At 42.1% G+C, this 15866-nt stretch overlaps 1 protein-coding gene across 1 annotated transcript in view; it reads left to right on the top strand.

Annotated features, from left to right (window-relative positions):
- The window catches only part of LOC308083689 (solute carrier organic anion transporter family member 1C1-like), a gene marked incomplete at both ends in the record, with an annotated part of 31335 nt that extends 15676 nt beyond the window's left edge, over positions 1–15659 (top strand). Inside the window, 6 exons of the mRNA XM_080426003.1 lie at positions 4398–4593; positions 8732–8897; positions 12931–13115; positions 13483–13547; positions 15003–15120; positions 15452–15659. Of these exons, the coding sequence (XP_080282129.1) occupies positions 4398–4593; positions 8732–8897; positions 12931–13115; positions 13483–13547; positions 15003–15120; positions 15452–15659 (938 nt within the window). The remainder of the gene's footprint in view (positions 1–4397; positions 4594–8731; positions 8898–12930; positions 13116–13482; positions 13548–15002; positions 15121–15451) is intronic.
- Between the last annotated feature and the right edge of the window lie 207 nt (positions 15660–15866).

Raw genomic sequence — 15866 nt, 5'->3', positions numbered from 1 at the left:
ACAGTTAACAGTGTAGCACCATCTTTATCATGTTAACATAAACATGACATCTGTATTATGTTGACATAAAAATGCCATCTTTATCATGTTAACATAAAAACGGCATCTTTATCATGTTGACATACAAATGCCATCTTTATCATGTTGATAGGTACAGTGTAACACATATCTGTATCATGTTAACTCGTTCACTGCCAAGGACGTAAAAAGCGTGTTTTTTTCCAATTACCAATTCTGCTTAAAAAACGTTAAGAAAAATCACTGTAACTCACATGGATACGGAAATAACGTCATCCGAAGATTTCCGCCTCCGTCCACTCCCTGTTTAACTTTTTCATTAAAACGTCTATATCTCGAGTTGACAGTTCTTTCGCTGTGTTCCGCAAAGACAACCTGTTTTCATCATGCGGCTGCATGAGAAGGGGCCGACCCGGTTGGAATGTTTGTTGTCGGGGCGACGCGCACGGATAGCTGTGTGTGTTTACAAACGATCGGACATGCGATCATAATGAATATAAATGTGCACATGGCACTGTGTGTGTGTGTGTGTGTGTGTGTGTGTGTGTGTGTGTGTGTGTGTGTGTGTGTGTGTGTGTGTGTGTGTGTGTGTGTGTGTGTGTGTGTGTGTGTGTGTGTGTGTGTGTGTGTGTCAGTGGTGGAAAAAGTACTCAAATGTTTTACTTAAGTAAAAGTATCAATACTGCAATTTAGAAGTACTCTGTTACAAGTGAAAGTCCGGAATTCAAAATTTACTTGAGTAAAAGTACAAAAGTATTGGTATCCAAATGTACTTAAAGTACCAAAAGTAAAAGTACTAAAATATTTGAAAATAGCAGATCTACAAGCTCACAACGCGTCGCGCTGCGACGCGTTGTGAGCTTGTAGATCGGCTATTTGAAAAATAGCAGATGGGCTAAAGTGGTAACGTATGTTTCATAATATCATAATTTACGAAGTTCTAGTAACTAAAGTTTTCAAATAATTGTAGTGGAGTAAAAGTACAAGTAAGACGCGCGAACGCGGTAAGCGAACGCAAAAAAAGAAAAAAAAGAATGAAAAAAAATATTAAAAAAAAAGTAACCAATAAAAAAAAATATTTTTTTTAAAAAAAAATCTGCGTTAAAAGGAGCATCTTAGAAAAATACAAATTCACAAAAAAAAAACTTGGAATGTTTTTGAACAATTCAACAAAGTGTTTGAAGTGCCTGTTTCACCCACTTCCGGGGGGCGGAGCCAAAATCCGAGCCCGATGTATTTGTTCGTAGACCCCCACTTAGGGGGGGTAGAAAAAGTTTGGGAGCGATTCGGGCACTTTTCATTTAACATGGGGTTTCAATGGGGAGTTTTTAGGAGCCTTCTCCGGGGCGTGGCTTCCGGGGGAAGGGGCGGGCTTAAACGCAACCTTGACAGGTGTGTTCAGTTTTCAAAGACCTTTCATTTGATGTATGGTACGTCTAAATTGGACATTTACTTATCTCAGAGGAGCTGCACACAGGCAGTGCACACAGAGAGACAGACAGACAGACAGAGACACAACCCAAGCAGGGTTACATAGTAAGCTCCACTTGGTCGGAGAGATGTAGTGGAGTAGAAGTAAAAGTATTGGAAATTGGAAAAACTCAAGTAAAGTACAAATACCTCAAAATTGTACTTAAGTACAGTACTTGAGTAAATGCACTTAGTTACTTTCCACCACTGGTGTGTGTGTGTGTGTGTGTGTGTGTGTGTGTGTGTGTGTGTGTGTGTGTGTGTGTGTGTGTGTGTGTGTGTGAGTGAGTGAGTGTGTGTGTGTGTGTGTGTGTGTGTGTGTGTGTGTGTGTGTGTGTGTGTGTGTGCGTGAGCGTGAGCGTGAGCCAGAGATGGGGACTCGAGTTAGGGACTCGGACTCGAGTCGCACTCGAGTGGCCAAAAACGAGACTCTCGACTCGACTCTGACTCGCCCCTCAAAGACTTGAGACTTGACTCGACTCGAGCCTCAAAGACTTGAGACTTGACTCGACTCGAGCCTCACAGACTCGTGGACAATCTTTATTTTATGTTTATTTTTTGGACAAATAAATGAATGAAATGCCCAAAAAACTTCCACTCCCCTGTCCCCCCCCCCGCAAAGAAACCTCCGCTCCAGTGCGCGCTGCGCGGAGCCGGCTTCAGTCAAGCTGTTTCATGCTGCTCATTAACGTAAACATGGAGAGGCGAGCGCAACAGCTGCTATGTGTGTGGCCGCCGCGGCCTTTCATCATAAAGTTTAAATATAAAAACTTCGAAATTAAACAAATATGTTTCGCTCAGAATCAGCTATATAACCTCAGTTATCTTGGCATATGCTTACATTTTTTATAAGATGGTCGGATCATCTGTGACAGCACGTTTAGGAAACATCGGATTTTCATTTCGTTAAACCCAGCTGGGTGAATATTCAACACTTCACCACGGTAAACGCTACGCTCATGTAATGTTCACTGCATAAAAGCTGTGGTTCTCAAACCTTTTCAGGCCGTGACCCCCCAAAAGAATCATATTTGAACTGGGGATCCACATTTAGACAGTTTTTTGGTGCGCAACACAGCCCTCGTTTAAGTGAATTGCTTTCACCTGCTCTGCTGTTGGACTGCTGTGCGGAGTCGAGTGTGCGCAACAGGGCATATCTCCGCCAAGCCAGGGTGACCTACCCAGGCCCATGAAATTCATATGCAGGCATAGTAGCCAATTAGAATGAAATCTGCAAAAACTGACTCATATACTGATACAGAACCATATTGGCTATATATTATCGCTGTCGGGTGGAAATCTTGTATGTTCCTTTTTTATTATTATTTAAAAACAATTAAAAATCATGAAAATAGCCAATCTACAAGCTGTAATTATTAATAATTAAGAAATACTATATTTTAAAGAGTGAAAAATCAACTAAAGTCATTATTAGTGCAAGTTCAATCACATTTCATTTGAATGAAAATAAATTGTGGGGAAAATACATAAAATCTCTAATCTGTGAATCTAATGTGATTTATTATGACCTGTCTATACTTTTACATCTATGCCCCCCCCCCCCCCCATTTTTTTTTTTAAAGACTTTAAAAAGACTCGAGACTTGACTCGGACTCGACCCTCAAAGACTTGACTCGGACTCGACTCGACTCAACCCTCAAAGACTTGAGACTCGACTCGACTCGAGCCTCAAAGACTTGAGACTCGACTCGACTCGAGCCTCAAAGACCCGAGACTTGACTCGGACTCGACTCGACTCAACCCTCAAAGACTTGAGACTTGACTCGACTCGAGCCTCAAAGACTTGAGACTTGACTCGGACTCGAGCTCAGAGACTCGTGGACATCTCTGGCGTGAGCACACGCACATCACATGTGTGAGCCTGTGCCCTTCTGACAAAATAATCTTTATTAAATTATCTAGACAGCAATCCATCAGCTATCTGATCCAATACTGTATACATATTAACTGTACATCAAATCCATAGAGTTTCTGAAAACGTAGACATGACTTCTCAGACTCTGACCTCAACAGGCAGGGAATGAAATGTCCAACAGACACGTCAGAGGTCACACAGATACCTTTGCACACCCACATAATAACTATTAGTCCTGTCAGCACTAATCACATTAAACCAGCCATAAAAGTAATATTGCTTCACATTGCTAATCAAATAATGTGAGGCTCATTTCAAGTTCACTTAACCCAGTAAGACCGGGAAAGCATCTGTCATTTTTTATTTTAACCACTTCAACCATTATCTTATACTTTGGCTATTCAAAAATAGCAGATCTACAAGCTCATAGCGCCATGAGCTTGTATATCTGCTATTTAAAAAAAATCATGAACATTTGTGCAAATCTTACATTTGTAACTCAATTTGCTTCTGGGGGATTCTACAAATGTCTTCTAAATCCTAACAGTTTTTTTACTAAGCCATTACTACGCCATCAAGGCCAAGTACTTAAGGCCCTTACACACCGGGGCGATTTTTTTCATGCGAATAATACGTTTTTTTTTAAAACCTTATAAAGTCAATGCAAGCTTCCACACCAGTTTCGCGGAGCGAAAAAAGCGTTTTTTAATTATTCGGAACGAGTCCGAATTTTGCGTATATTCGCATATTCGCCGGTGTGTAACCGCCTTAAGACTAAAACATTTCAGATGACTAAAATATGACAAAAACTAAATTCTATTCAAAAAACTATGACTAAAACTAAATAAAAAATTGCTGTCAAAATTAACACTGCCTGGCACCAAATCTCTTCAAATGGGGGTCCGCATTTTAATGCATATGCTTAATTTGGGGGGGGGTCCTTGACATGAAAATGTTTGAGGAAAAACAAAAAGGTTAAATCCTACTATAAACCTGACAACATGGATCTGTGTGTCACGTTGTGTCACTGCAGGCACGATGACCCTGCCTGCCATGGCAGCAGGCTTCATCACAGGGGGTATTGTACTGAAGCGCTTCAAGCTGGGCATGCTGGGAGCATCCAGGATCTGCGTCGGCGCCAGCTTCCTGGCATCCTGCCTCTACTTGGTCCAGTTATTCCTCTACTGTGACAACACCCAGGTGGCAGGGCTAACCGTCACCTACCAGGGGTGAGTGGTTGTGGTTGGGTGGATGCACGCCTGTATCGGAGTCTCTCTTTCGCAGGTGTTTCGCCCAGGTGGGCGTGGTCTTGAGGTTTGGTTAAGGCAGTGTTTCCCAAAAAAGGCAGTGTTTCCCAGACCCATTTTTTTATGGGTCGCGACTCGCAAGTAAACATCCCTTTTTTTTTTACTTCTTATTAAAAAAATCACACCCAGTGTGAAGTGGGCGGTGTGGTCATCACAGTGGTCATCATAGTGATGGAAGCTCACTTCCAAAAAAAAATGTTTTTGGAAGTGCATAATCCTATTTATAGGTTATTAATGTCATCATGTGTCTCGCTAGCCAATCACAGTGCTGAATAGAGTCAGCCAATAGAGTCAGCCAATCACAGTACAGGAAAGTGGGCCAAGTGGGCCAATCACAGTGCAGGAAACTAATACTAATGAGGTGTCCCAACCCCACTTATAGGGGCGGCTACACCGCCCAAAAAAAAATAAAATATATATATATATATATATATATATATATATATATATAATATATATATATATTGGATGAATAATTGTGAGAAAAAAAAAATCTAAAAAAATCTATAGAAGTAGTGAAAATAGATCGGCTATTTTCACTAGTTTGGGTCCCGGGAAGACATCAAATTTCTCTTTTGCTAAAAAATAAAACACGTTTGGGAACCACTGAGTTAAGGCATATATTTATGTGAGGTTATGGTTAGGTTTAGGCATATAACCACGCCCACCAGGGTGAAACACCAAAGAAAGAGGGAGTCCCGGGCTCCTATACTGAAAATATTTATCCTCTTCCTCCTTATAGGGCACCGAAGTCTGACGTAATTTACACATCCTAGGTTTGTCTACCTGGTTCGCGGTTTTCCACTCCCATTCTGAATCCCATAGACGTATTTAATATCGCTTCAAATAAGAACTGTGTTCCAAAAATAAACAAATGACCCCAGCGGTTTTACTCTTATGGATATGAAGCATCAACTGACGGTGAGAAAACACTAATGTTACTTCCGCCGAATTATTAAGATTTTCGCCAGAAACAGACTGTATCAAATATAAGTGACTGACTATCATAAACGATACAGAACCTCCTCCCTGACAATATCGCCGAGACAGTTTGTTTATTTTTGGACCACAATTCTTATATGAGACGATTCTATGATGACCCAATGTTATTCTCCATAGAGAAATTACTTTACGAACCTGGGGATGAACGAGTGACGTCAGGACTTCTGTACTCTATTATATAAAAATTGCCCAGATGGTGGGTGGACGGTGGACGGTGGACGTCACAAACGTAACATCTGAACTTAGGAAGCGCACAGCTTTGCTCAGATTCACACCAAACTTGGTAAAAACACTGTTCGGGAGTCTGCCATGATAATAGTCACACCAAGGGCCATGTTGAACAAGTCTCTGGTGTGCAGGGACGCCGGCTTTTGTGCGTGGCCATGGGGACTGAACTTGACCACCACTCGGCCCCCCCTTCCCCCCCACCCACTGCGTCGTGGGCATGTACGCGCGATTTTTTTTGCTTAATTAATTAAATAAATTACCATAAAACAACATTAAGAACACTCTACCCATCCTTCAGTGCGTCCCATCCTCAAATGTTTTACTTAAAGGGACACTTCGCCAATTTTGCAACCAGATCTTATTTTAATGAAGTTTAGGACTCAAGAAACGAAAGAAAGAAAAGATCCTGTTTTTTTTTTTGTGTATAATCTGTGTTTTTAGATATCTAGTAATCTTCGAATACATCGTGACGTTATTTACGTCACGAGAGATTGGTCTCATTCCTTTCCGCACAGCACTTTACCTAGACATGGGATATTATATATTTGAAAATTGCCGATCTACAAGCTCACAACGCTTCGCGACCCATTGTGAGCTTGTAGATCTGCTATTTACAAAAAAGTCTTGAGGGGGAAAAAGTGCAAAATGTGGAATATTTTTGACACATATTTGTTAGGGGCTCCCTGGCACAAATTATAATTTCAGATGGGGGTCTGTGGAAAAATACATGAACATGTTTGAGAACCACTGGTTTAAACAACAATCAAAACATTTGGAAACAAGCCCAAATATCAACTACATTTTAGAAAGAAGCCGCTTATAATAAGCAGACATGGCAACACTGGCATGCTGTTTGGATGTTGTTTGTTGGAGATCACACCCACATGCAACCTCCCCTGCCACAAGGAGGTGCAGTGCACCAAAGCATTATGGTCATTTTAGTAATGCAGCAGTCCAGTCAAACCCTAGTCAAACACACAGATTTCATTATTTTTCTGGCCATAGGGTGCAAATTTTAAATTGTGCTACTGTTATCTACTACAAATACTATTACCATTGAGTGATTGCAGTTTCTTCCAGGGGTGAAATGCTCCTTTAAGTAAAAGTATCAATGCAATGTAGAATTAAAACATTTAGAGTAATTTTACTTGGTACTCTAGAGTACCAAGTAAAAGTACTCATTATACAAAATGTCCCATTTCAATGTTTTCAATGTATACAAATCTTTTGAAAATAGCAGATCTACAAGCTCACAATGCCTCAAATATGATTTGTGAGCATTGTGAGCTTGTAGATCTGCTATTTTCAAATAGCTGATATGGGCTGAAGCGGTTACTGTTTGTTTTGTAATAATAATCAAAATCTAACTAAAGTTTTCAAATAATTGTAGTGGAGTAAAAGTACAATATTTGCCTCTGAGATGTAGTGGAGTAGAACAAGCAAGGTGATGCTAGCAGCCACACCCACACATCAAACTACACAGAGCAGGTTTACAAGGGCTTGATGGCTGGGTGGGGTTGTTAGATTCCTACATTCCTGCGCTATTGTTCTATAGGTGTTAACGGCTGGCGCATTGAATGCGTCTCTCTCGCGGCCGTCGCGGGCACCATTTGAACCTTCAGAGAGCTGCTTTGCGCTATAGTCATGGAAATTAAATTGGGCCCCGATCTGAGGGGCTCATCAGTTGAGTGAGGGCGCTGTGGACCCGAGGCCCCCACGGAATCGCCGCCCCTGCTGGTGTGACTATTCTCATGGCAGACCCCTGACTCGATTCGATTCGATTCGATTAGGGGGGAAGTGAATGACCAACACTCGCTCCTTCCCCAACACTGCTGAAGTGCGCTTGAGCAAGGCACTGAACGCTCAACTGCTCCAGTGGAGCTGCTCAGTGGCCAACAGCAGAACTTGGTTTTACCGGAGGCCCCTGGCGGGGCACCCAGGGGACACACGTGGCCCCCCGCTGTGACTATTCACATGGAAGACCCCCTGACCAGTGTTTGTGTCTCCGTTGACCCACCCTCTCTGCAATTTTAATATAGGATGATGTGATTGATGCTAATTATGGGGAATATTAAAAGTATGCAATCACTGTGCACTATGCCAACGTAACTATCCCACAATGCAATGCAGTAATGACTACAACAACACAACAGGAGTTCACATGGCCGACCACATGGCCGACACCGACCAAACCTCTAACGTATCAACTTTGCCCTTCAATTAAGATTCATCTAGCATGCCAAGGGTTAACTGCTTACCGAAGATGAAACGGGGACATTTAAAGGGATAGTTCACCCCAAAAGATTTTTTTCTATCGATTACTCACTCCATGGAGACTTGAATTCATGGACATTTTTTGTTTTTTGACGCATTCCTGAGCCAATAATTTGATGACGCTTCCGGTAGGAGACACAAAAAGTCTTCTTTGTATCTCCAACCGGAACCGCTGGCCATCAAATTATTGGCACAAGGAATGTGACAAAAAATATCCATGAATTCAAGTCTCCATGGGGTGACTAATAGGTAGATTCTTTTTTTGGGGGGGGGGCCCCGAAAAATAAATAAACAAAATAGCTCATTATACTTCATCACTGTGTGTGTGTGTGTGTGTGTGTGTGTGTGTGTGTGTGTGTGTGTGTGTGTGTGTGTGTGTGTGTGTGCGTGTGCGTGCGCGTGCGCATCCATGTGTGTGTGTGTGTGTGTGTGTGTGTGTGTGTGTGTGTGTGTGTGTGTGTGTGTGTGTGTGTGTGTGTGTGTGTGTGTGTGTGTGTGTGTGTGTGTGTGTGCGTGCGTGTGTGCGCGTGCGTGCGCGTGTGCACGTGCACATCAGGGAGCCACATGTGTCTCACCAGCCAGAGACCATGGTGTCTCAGTGTAACTCCCAGTGCTCGTGCTCGGTGAGCCAGTGGGATCCGGTGTGTTCTTACAACGGGCTGACCTACGCCTCCCCCTGCCTGGCAGGATGCCAGACCATCACAGGCGCCGGCAAGGACACAGTGAGTCACGTTCTAACAAAACATTAACCAATGAAGCCCTCTTTTATGCTTCGGAAATAGCCGATCTACAAGCTCACAACGAGTTGCATCGCGTTGTGAGCTTGTAGATCTTTTTTTTTTTACACATTTTGACAAGTTTTTGTGCTTTCACTTTGGAACTATTTTGATGCCAATACTTAAAGAATTCTGATTACAGGACTTGCACTGGGGTATTTCTGCATTGTGATACTGCTACTTTGACTTATGTAAAAGTAGCACTCTAGTGTGTGTGTGTGTGTGTGTGTGTGTGTGTGTGTGTGTGTGTGTGTGTGTGTGTGTGTGTGTGTGTGTGTGTGTGTGTGTGTGTGTGTGTGTGTCCGTCTCCCACCACTGCCTGTGTTGTAACTGTATGTGCGTGTTTCAGATGTATGGTAACCAGTGGTGGAAAAAGCACTTACATTTTGTACTTAAGTAAAAGTATCAATATCACAATGTAGAAATACTCTGTTACAAGTAAAAGTCCAGAATTAAAAATGCACTCACAGGTTTCAAATGTATAACAAATATTTTTAAAATAGTAGATCTACAAGCGCTCAACATGTCGCATTGCAACGCATTGTGAATGTGTAGATCGGCTATATTCAAATAGCCAAAGTTTAAATAGGGCTGAAGTGGTTAATGTATGTTTTTTAATAATAATCCAAATCTACAAAGTAACTAGTAACTTAAGTTGTCAAATAATTGTACTGGAGTAAAAGTACAATATTTGCCTCTGAGATGTAGTGGAGTAGAAGTAACAAGGACGTATGACATAAGATGTCATGTGTAGACGGGTGGCAGTGTGAAGCAGGTCAGTCCCTGTACGCCTGTGGGAGGTTTTTTTTGGGGCGAGGTGAGGCATGTAGTTTAAAAACATAGCAGACCTACAAGCCACGACGCGTTGTCAGCTTGTAGGTCTGCTATTTTAGGAATAAAATAAGCTCTATAGCCCCTCTTCTGTGGGCAGCAGACAAATAGCTGCATCAACAGTGAAAAGTTGTGAATCAGACTTTGTTTTAAACGCAAGCAGCAGTGGCGTTCCCAGAAATTACATTTAGGGCAGGCGAGATGGAGGGGGGGGGGGTACTCGGGGGAAAATCTCGGGGGAAACAAGTTAACAACACAACAACACTACCTGACTACAAAACTGAAAAATTTGTTTTTATTCAAAAAAAAAAAGCAGCATTACAGAAAAGGCGAACATGATGTCCTGCACAAATTGTTGACTCATTTCAACATTGCGATTACAACAGTAACAATAACAGCCAAATCAAATAGTTTTCAAGCATGTAGTGATGTCTCAAAACATGAGACGACGGGGCTTGCTGCACTTGAAAATTTCTATAACTGAATCGTAGTTCAGACCTTCAGTTAAATCTCTCTCAAACGCTAGGAGACTAGGCGAGAGGTTGTCATTGTACTTCTTCATTGTACTTTTTATGCCAGGTGAGTACAGGTGATGGCCCAGACCTGGCACTCCTAGTACCCCATGAAGACAATGGCATACATGATTTGCATCACTATAGGCGCGGGTCGCGTTGCTGAATGGATACGGTAGTGATTGGCTGCCTGCCCGCGTGAATGACGGCCGCTGTCTGTCAGTCTTTTACTTTATTTTCTAGGGATGGCGAGATTTTAGTTGGGCAGGCGGCCGCCTACCTTGCCTCTATGGTGGGTACGCCACTGGCAAGCAGTACACCCAGAAACGTTATTGTGTGTGTGTGTGTGTGTGTGTGTGTGTGTGTGTGTGTGTGTGTGTGTGGGGGGGGGGGGGGGGGGGGGGCTAATAAAGCGCAGAGGCTTTCGTTAATAACAAAATGATCTCAATCGCGAGGGAGACGATGCAAGTAGCACGGGTCCAAAAAATGGGATCCGAACCGAAACGGACCCGTGGATAATTGGAGCGGTCCGAACGGAACCGAGAAAACATTCTAAATTACTGGATCCGGCCCGAAACGGGACGGAGGAAAACTGGACCCGTTCCGAAACGAACCGAGGATAATCCAAATGTACTACACCCTGTCTGACCGGGTCTCAGACCCATACGTGCTGTAAATATTGTGAAAATAGCAGATCTACAAGCTCGCCAGGCGTTGGGAGCTCCATTGTGGTTTTGACCCACAGGTTGAGAACCACTGCATTAAAAGCTCCAAGCAAGTTACATGTCTAGTATGTTGTTGACCATGTATGTAATGTTTTTGGTTTAGTGTTAGGCTACTCCGTGGCGCGCGCACGCCTCATGCGCCTCATTGTTTATGATGCCCAAAATAACAGATCTGTAAGCTGTCGACACAACATGACGCAGCACGTTGATAGCTTGTATGTCTGTTATTTCGGGTAGGTAGGCGACGCACATACGCATCGCAGCAATGTATCTGGGTTTGAGAGGCTATGATTGATGTAAACTTAAAGTGTAGCTCTGTTCGGGATTATTGAACAAAGGTGGATGATGAAAGATAACGGGGGGGACAATAGTTAACTGCGTCACTTCAGTCTTCAGAGGAAACTATGGAGCTACTTCAGAGATGTTTACACACCCCTGGAATCCATTAGAATGGTGGAAAAATAACAATAACAGCCAACGTGAGTACATAGACCTTCATTTCGCCGACTTAATATCGTCTGTCCCCGCAGATTATATCCATAAACATGCTCCACAGTCACACAGACGACGTTCCAATTTCCAATCTTCCCGGTGGCTTTTTTTTTTCGCCTGCTAAAAAACCTCCAGAAGACTCGCCCCAAAACACACTCGCCCCCATTTTCTTGTATTCGTTTTACTTGAGGATAAGGTTAGAAATAAGTTTAGGGTTAGGCATAGTTTTACTGAGGTTAAGTTTAGGAATAAGGTTAGGTTTTGGCACCGTTTTACTGAGGTTACGTTTAGAAATGAGGCTAGGTTTAGGCATAGTAGGCTAGTTTACTGAGGTTACGTTGAATGCCAGGTGAATAGCCTACCGCCGGATTTGCCCGGGGCGACTGTGTTTTGGGGCGAGTGTTTTGGTATTTAACAGCAGTGCTGCGCATGAGATCGGTTACGTATCAATCGGCTGTTAACATTAAACTATGAGAGAACAGGCGATATGGATTTGGGAGCGTAATTACAACGCATTGGTCTCACTTTAAAACCGAAGGTTAAAGAGTATAGCCTATCTGTTATGAAAGAACACCCCCCCTCCCCCTTGGCAAAAACTCCTTATGAAAGGGCCGTTCGCCTCTCTGCTAGAAACATGCGACTGCCTGTCTCCCTGCCTTCGAAGGAATGCGCCTGTGACGTTGAATTGTGGGCGTTCACTCCCGAACAACTAAATAGGTGGGCGGGGCTAAAGCCGCATTCTTGGAATTCTTTTAAAAGTGTTTATAGAGACTGGGCGACTACGTCACCCGTCTAAAAATACAGAAAATTGGACATACTTAAAGGCAGGGTAAGTGATATTTTTGGGTTAAAACAAAAAGTATTTTGTTAAAAGGTTAAAGCACTATATTCTGATAGTAATCATTGCTATAGAGTGTTTGTTCAGTAACAGGAGTCTCTCCGTCTCTCCACCTCTTTAATAAACAGAAAATACATTTTCCGGTAGGTGTCAAAATCTCATCCAATCAGGAGAAAGTACCCATTTTTAAGCTTCATTTTTATAGTGTTCCAGTTCCAATTTTGCCTGCTCATTTCTTAGTGTCATCACTTCCAATTTCACTTGTTTAATCTATATCCTGATATAGTTCTCTATCCTGATTGGATAAAATTGGAACTGAAACTGAAACTGAAACGAAAATGCATTTTCTGTTTTATAAAGAGCTGGAGAGACAAGGAGACTCCTGTTACTGAACAAACACTCTATAGCAATGAGTACTATCAGAATATAGAGCTATTTAACACTTATTTTAACCAAAGAAAATCACTTACCCTACCTTTAAGTAAAGTAAAAAATACCTCAAAGTTGTACTTAAGTAAATGTACTTAGTTACTTTACATCACTGGTTTCAGATGTATGGTAACTGTACGTGTGTGTTTCAGATGTATGGTAACTGTACGTGCATGAGGGAGATGATGAGTCCAGGTGTGAACATGTCAGCAGTGCTGGGCCAGTGTCCCAGGAAGAGTGACTGTGACCACATGTTTAAGTTCTACATGGCCCTTGCTGTGCTGGCGTCCTTCATCAATGCATGCGGTGCCACGCCCGCGTACATCATCCTGCTCAGGTACAGACACAAATCTCTTGCTTATGCCTAATAGGCCTGTCACAATTATTACATAATTGTAATTATTAGTGATAGACACAGTTATTATGCGATGCGATATTGCAGACTAGCCAGCACCAACTCGGGACTCCTGAATCGCTGCCGTCCGCACAGGGCACAGGGCGCAGGGACTCTGCAAGTTTAACTAAAGTTTTCACCCGTCCACATTTTTCTTCTGGCTATTTTTTGCATCGTGATAAATTTTGTATTAAATCGATTTAAATTGTGACCAGTTTGAATCGATTTACGATAAATGGTTACATGCCTAGTGTTTTCACATGGTGTCGTTGTTACAAAGCCATGTGTGAATGTTTGTGTACAATGTTAGGTGCATACAGCCCGATCTGAAGTCACTGGCATTGGGAATGCAGACCTTGGTAGTGAGAACTTTGGGTGAGTACACAAGCAGGCACGATTGTGTGCGTGTATGTGTGCACGTGCGTGTATGTGTGCACATGTGTGTATGTGTGCACGTGCGTGCATGTGCTACTTATTATTTATATGTATTGAGCCATTGAAGGCAGAGTTGTGTTAGTGTGTTATTTTGAAGGGGAAAAAAACTATTGGCAGTAACAATAATAATTGATTTGGTCAACAACATTGTGGCAAACTCTTGAAATACAGAGCATATAGCGCACACTTTCACACAAGCAGGTCAATTGTTCAAGAAACATGGATGGTAAGTTGAAAGTCTGTATGAAAGAGAAAACCTTTACTAGCTGCTAGCCATTGTGGGTTGTGCTTGGGTTGTGTGGTTACCTCGTCATGATGTAACCCCTCATATTGGCCACATATCTTGCTCCGTTGATTAAAAATCCATACAAGAAAAATACATACAAATGAGGGAGGGGGGGGGGGAAGACATGCTGTGTTTTGTGATGTCAAACATTGTCTTAATCAGCTGTGTTTATGTGCTACTAAATGAGTGACTTTGATAGCTGCTTCAAGTCAATGAGGAGAATATTATGAATTGTCAATTTCTAATCGATGGAACAACTATTGGACATACCTTGCTCGTATATCTGCTATTTTTGAATTGCCAAAGAAATCTTTTAGAAAATGTTTAAAATGAGAAAACATAAGCTCAGTGGCTCTGATAGATAGTTGCTCTTTGGTGACACAGGTAGGAATATATGAACAAAAAAGGGGTTTCCAAAGAACTACTGCTTGATTCCAAAAAGGTGTGAACTTCAGACTTGCAAAGAAAATAATTCCAAGGCACTATGTCTTAAAACAATTTAGATTTATTTAGACTAGAGCAAGGCAACAAATTATGACCAACGCGTATCGACCTAGAAGGTCTTTATCAGGGTCTGTCTAACATTTTGGCTAATCAGTCACACTTAAATACAGCCTTGGGTGATGTTCCAATCATGTCTGTATGTAAATAACAGTTCAAAGTGAGCACAAACGCCCAAATAAATCAAAACAATCAAAAAGGAAACAAGGCAACACCCAGAGTGACCAACATCAAATAAACAGTTAAAATACCATACTGGGAAAAAAATAATAAGAGTAAATATATTCACAGTGTAGTACATTTTTACACTGTAAGCCCAAAACAAGATCACAGTAATCACCATGAAAAAGGACATGGCAGCCCTTCCTCTCTCCTAAAAGCTACAGCTATAGAATTTATCCAAAGAGAAACCTTTTGGATCGTATTAAAATGTATTTGACTGTGGAGCCCCATCTGAACATATTTTGTGCCAAGGTCCCCCATACAAGATTTGATACTAATTATATATGTGGGTGCATACGTGCATATGTGTGTGTGTGTGTGTGTGTGTGTGTGTGTGTGTGTGTGTGTGTGTGTGTGTGTGTGTGTGTGTGTGTGTGTGTGTTCAGGTGGGATCCCTCCTCCTATCTACTTTGGGGCACTGATTGACCTGACGTGTTTGAAGTGGGGGACCAAGCCGTGTGGAGGCCGTGGGGCCTGCAGGTTCTACGACGCCAATGCATTCAGGTACACACCTCTGTCATTCTGCAATACTTCACGTGCAGTGGTGGAAGAAGTACTCTGATATTTTATTTAAGTAAAAGTAGCAACAACACAATGTAAAAATATTACTCTGTCACAAGTAAAAGGCCTTTGTTCAAAATACTACTTGAGTAAAAGTACAAAAGTATTGGCATCAAAATGTACTTAAAGTACCGAAAGTAAAAGTACCAAAATGTTTGAAAATAGCAGATCTACAAGCTCACAACGATGTGACGTGTTGGCTTTGGCTGCCAATGAAGTGTGTCACTAATGACTAATGACCACGCACGTCACTAAATCTATGTTTCCATTTTAGATTCACATTCCTTGGTTTGATATACGGCATCGTTTCTGCGACTTGGGCACTTTGGGCACTCCTCAACTTGAAAATACTGAAGAGGCAAAAGAAGCAAGCCCTTAGGAACCAGGCCACGGAAAATGCAATGGAAGACACTGAAATGAGCAAAGCACCTGCTAACATCATCAACGACAAAGAGGATATGGAGAGACACAGCACTATTTGAGTTGTTTTGAGTCATGGCAGCATTCCAAGCCCATTCAGATTTGGAACATACAATTGTATGCAACACTGATTTGGATGCACTCGTTTACTGTGCTACTTACTACTTACTTACTGTTTAAACAGAATGGAGTGTGTACTGGATCAGTATTGTTAAGATAAGAGCTTATGTGCTGTAAATAGTTTAGGGAAGATGTGGAAAATACAGGTT

The sequence above is a fragment of the Gymnoscopelus braueri genome, assembly GCF_963280865.1.
Source record: "Gymnoscopelus braueri genome assembly, chromosome: 4".
Classification (NCBI taxonomy): Eukaryota; Metazoa; Chordata; class Actinopteri; order Myctophiformes; family Myctophidae; genus Gymnoscopelus; species Gymnoscopelus braueri.
This window is presented reverse-complemented; position numbering and strand designations above follow the sequence as displayed.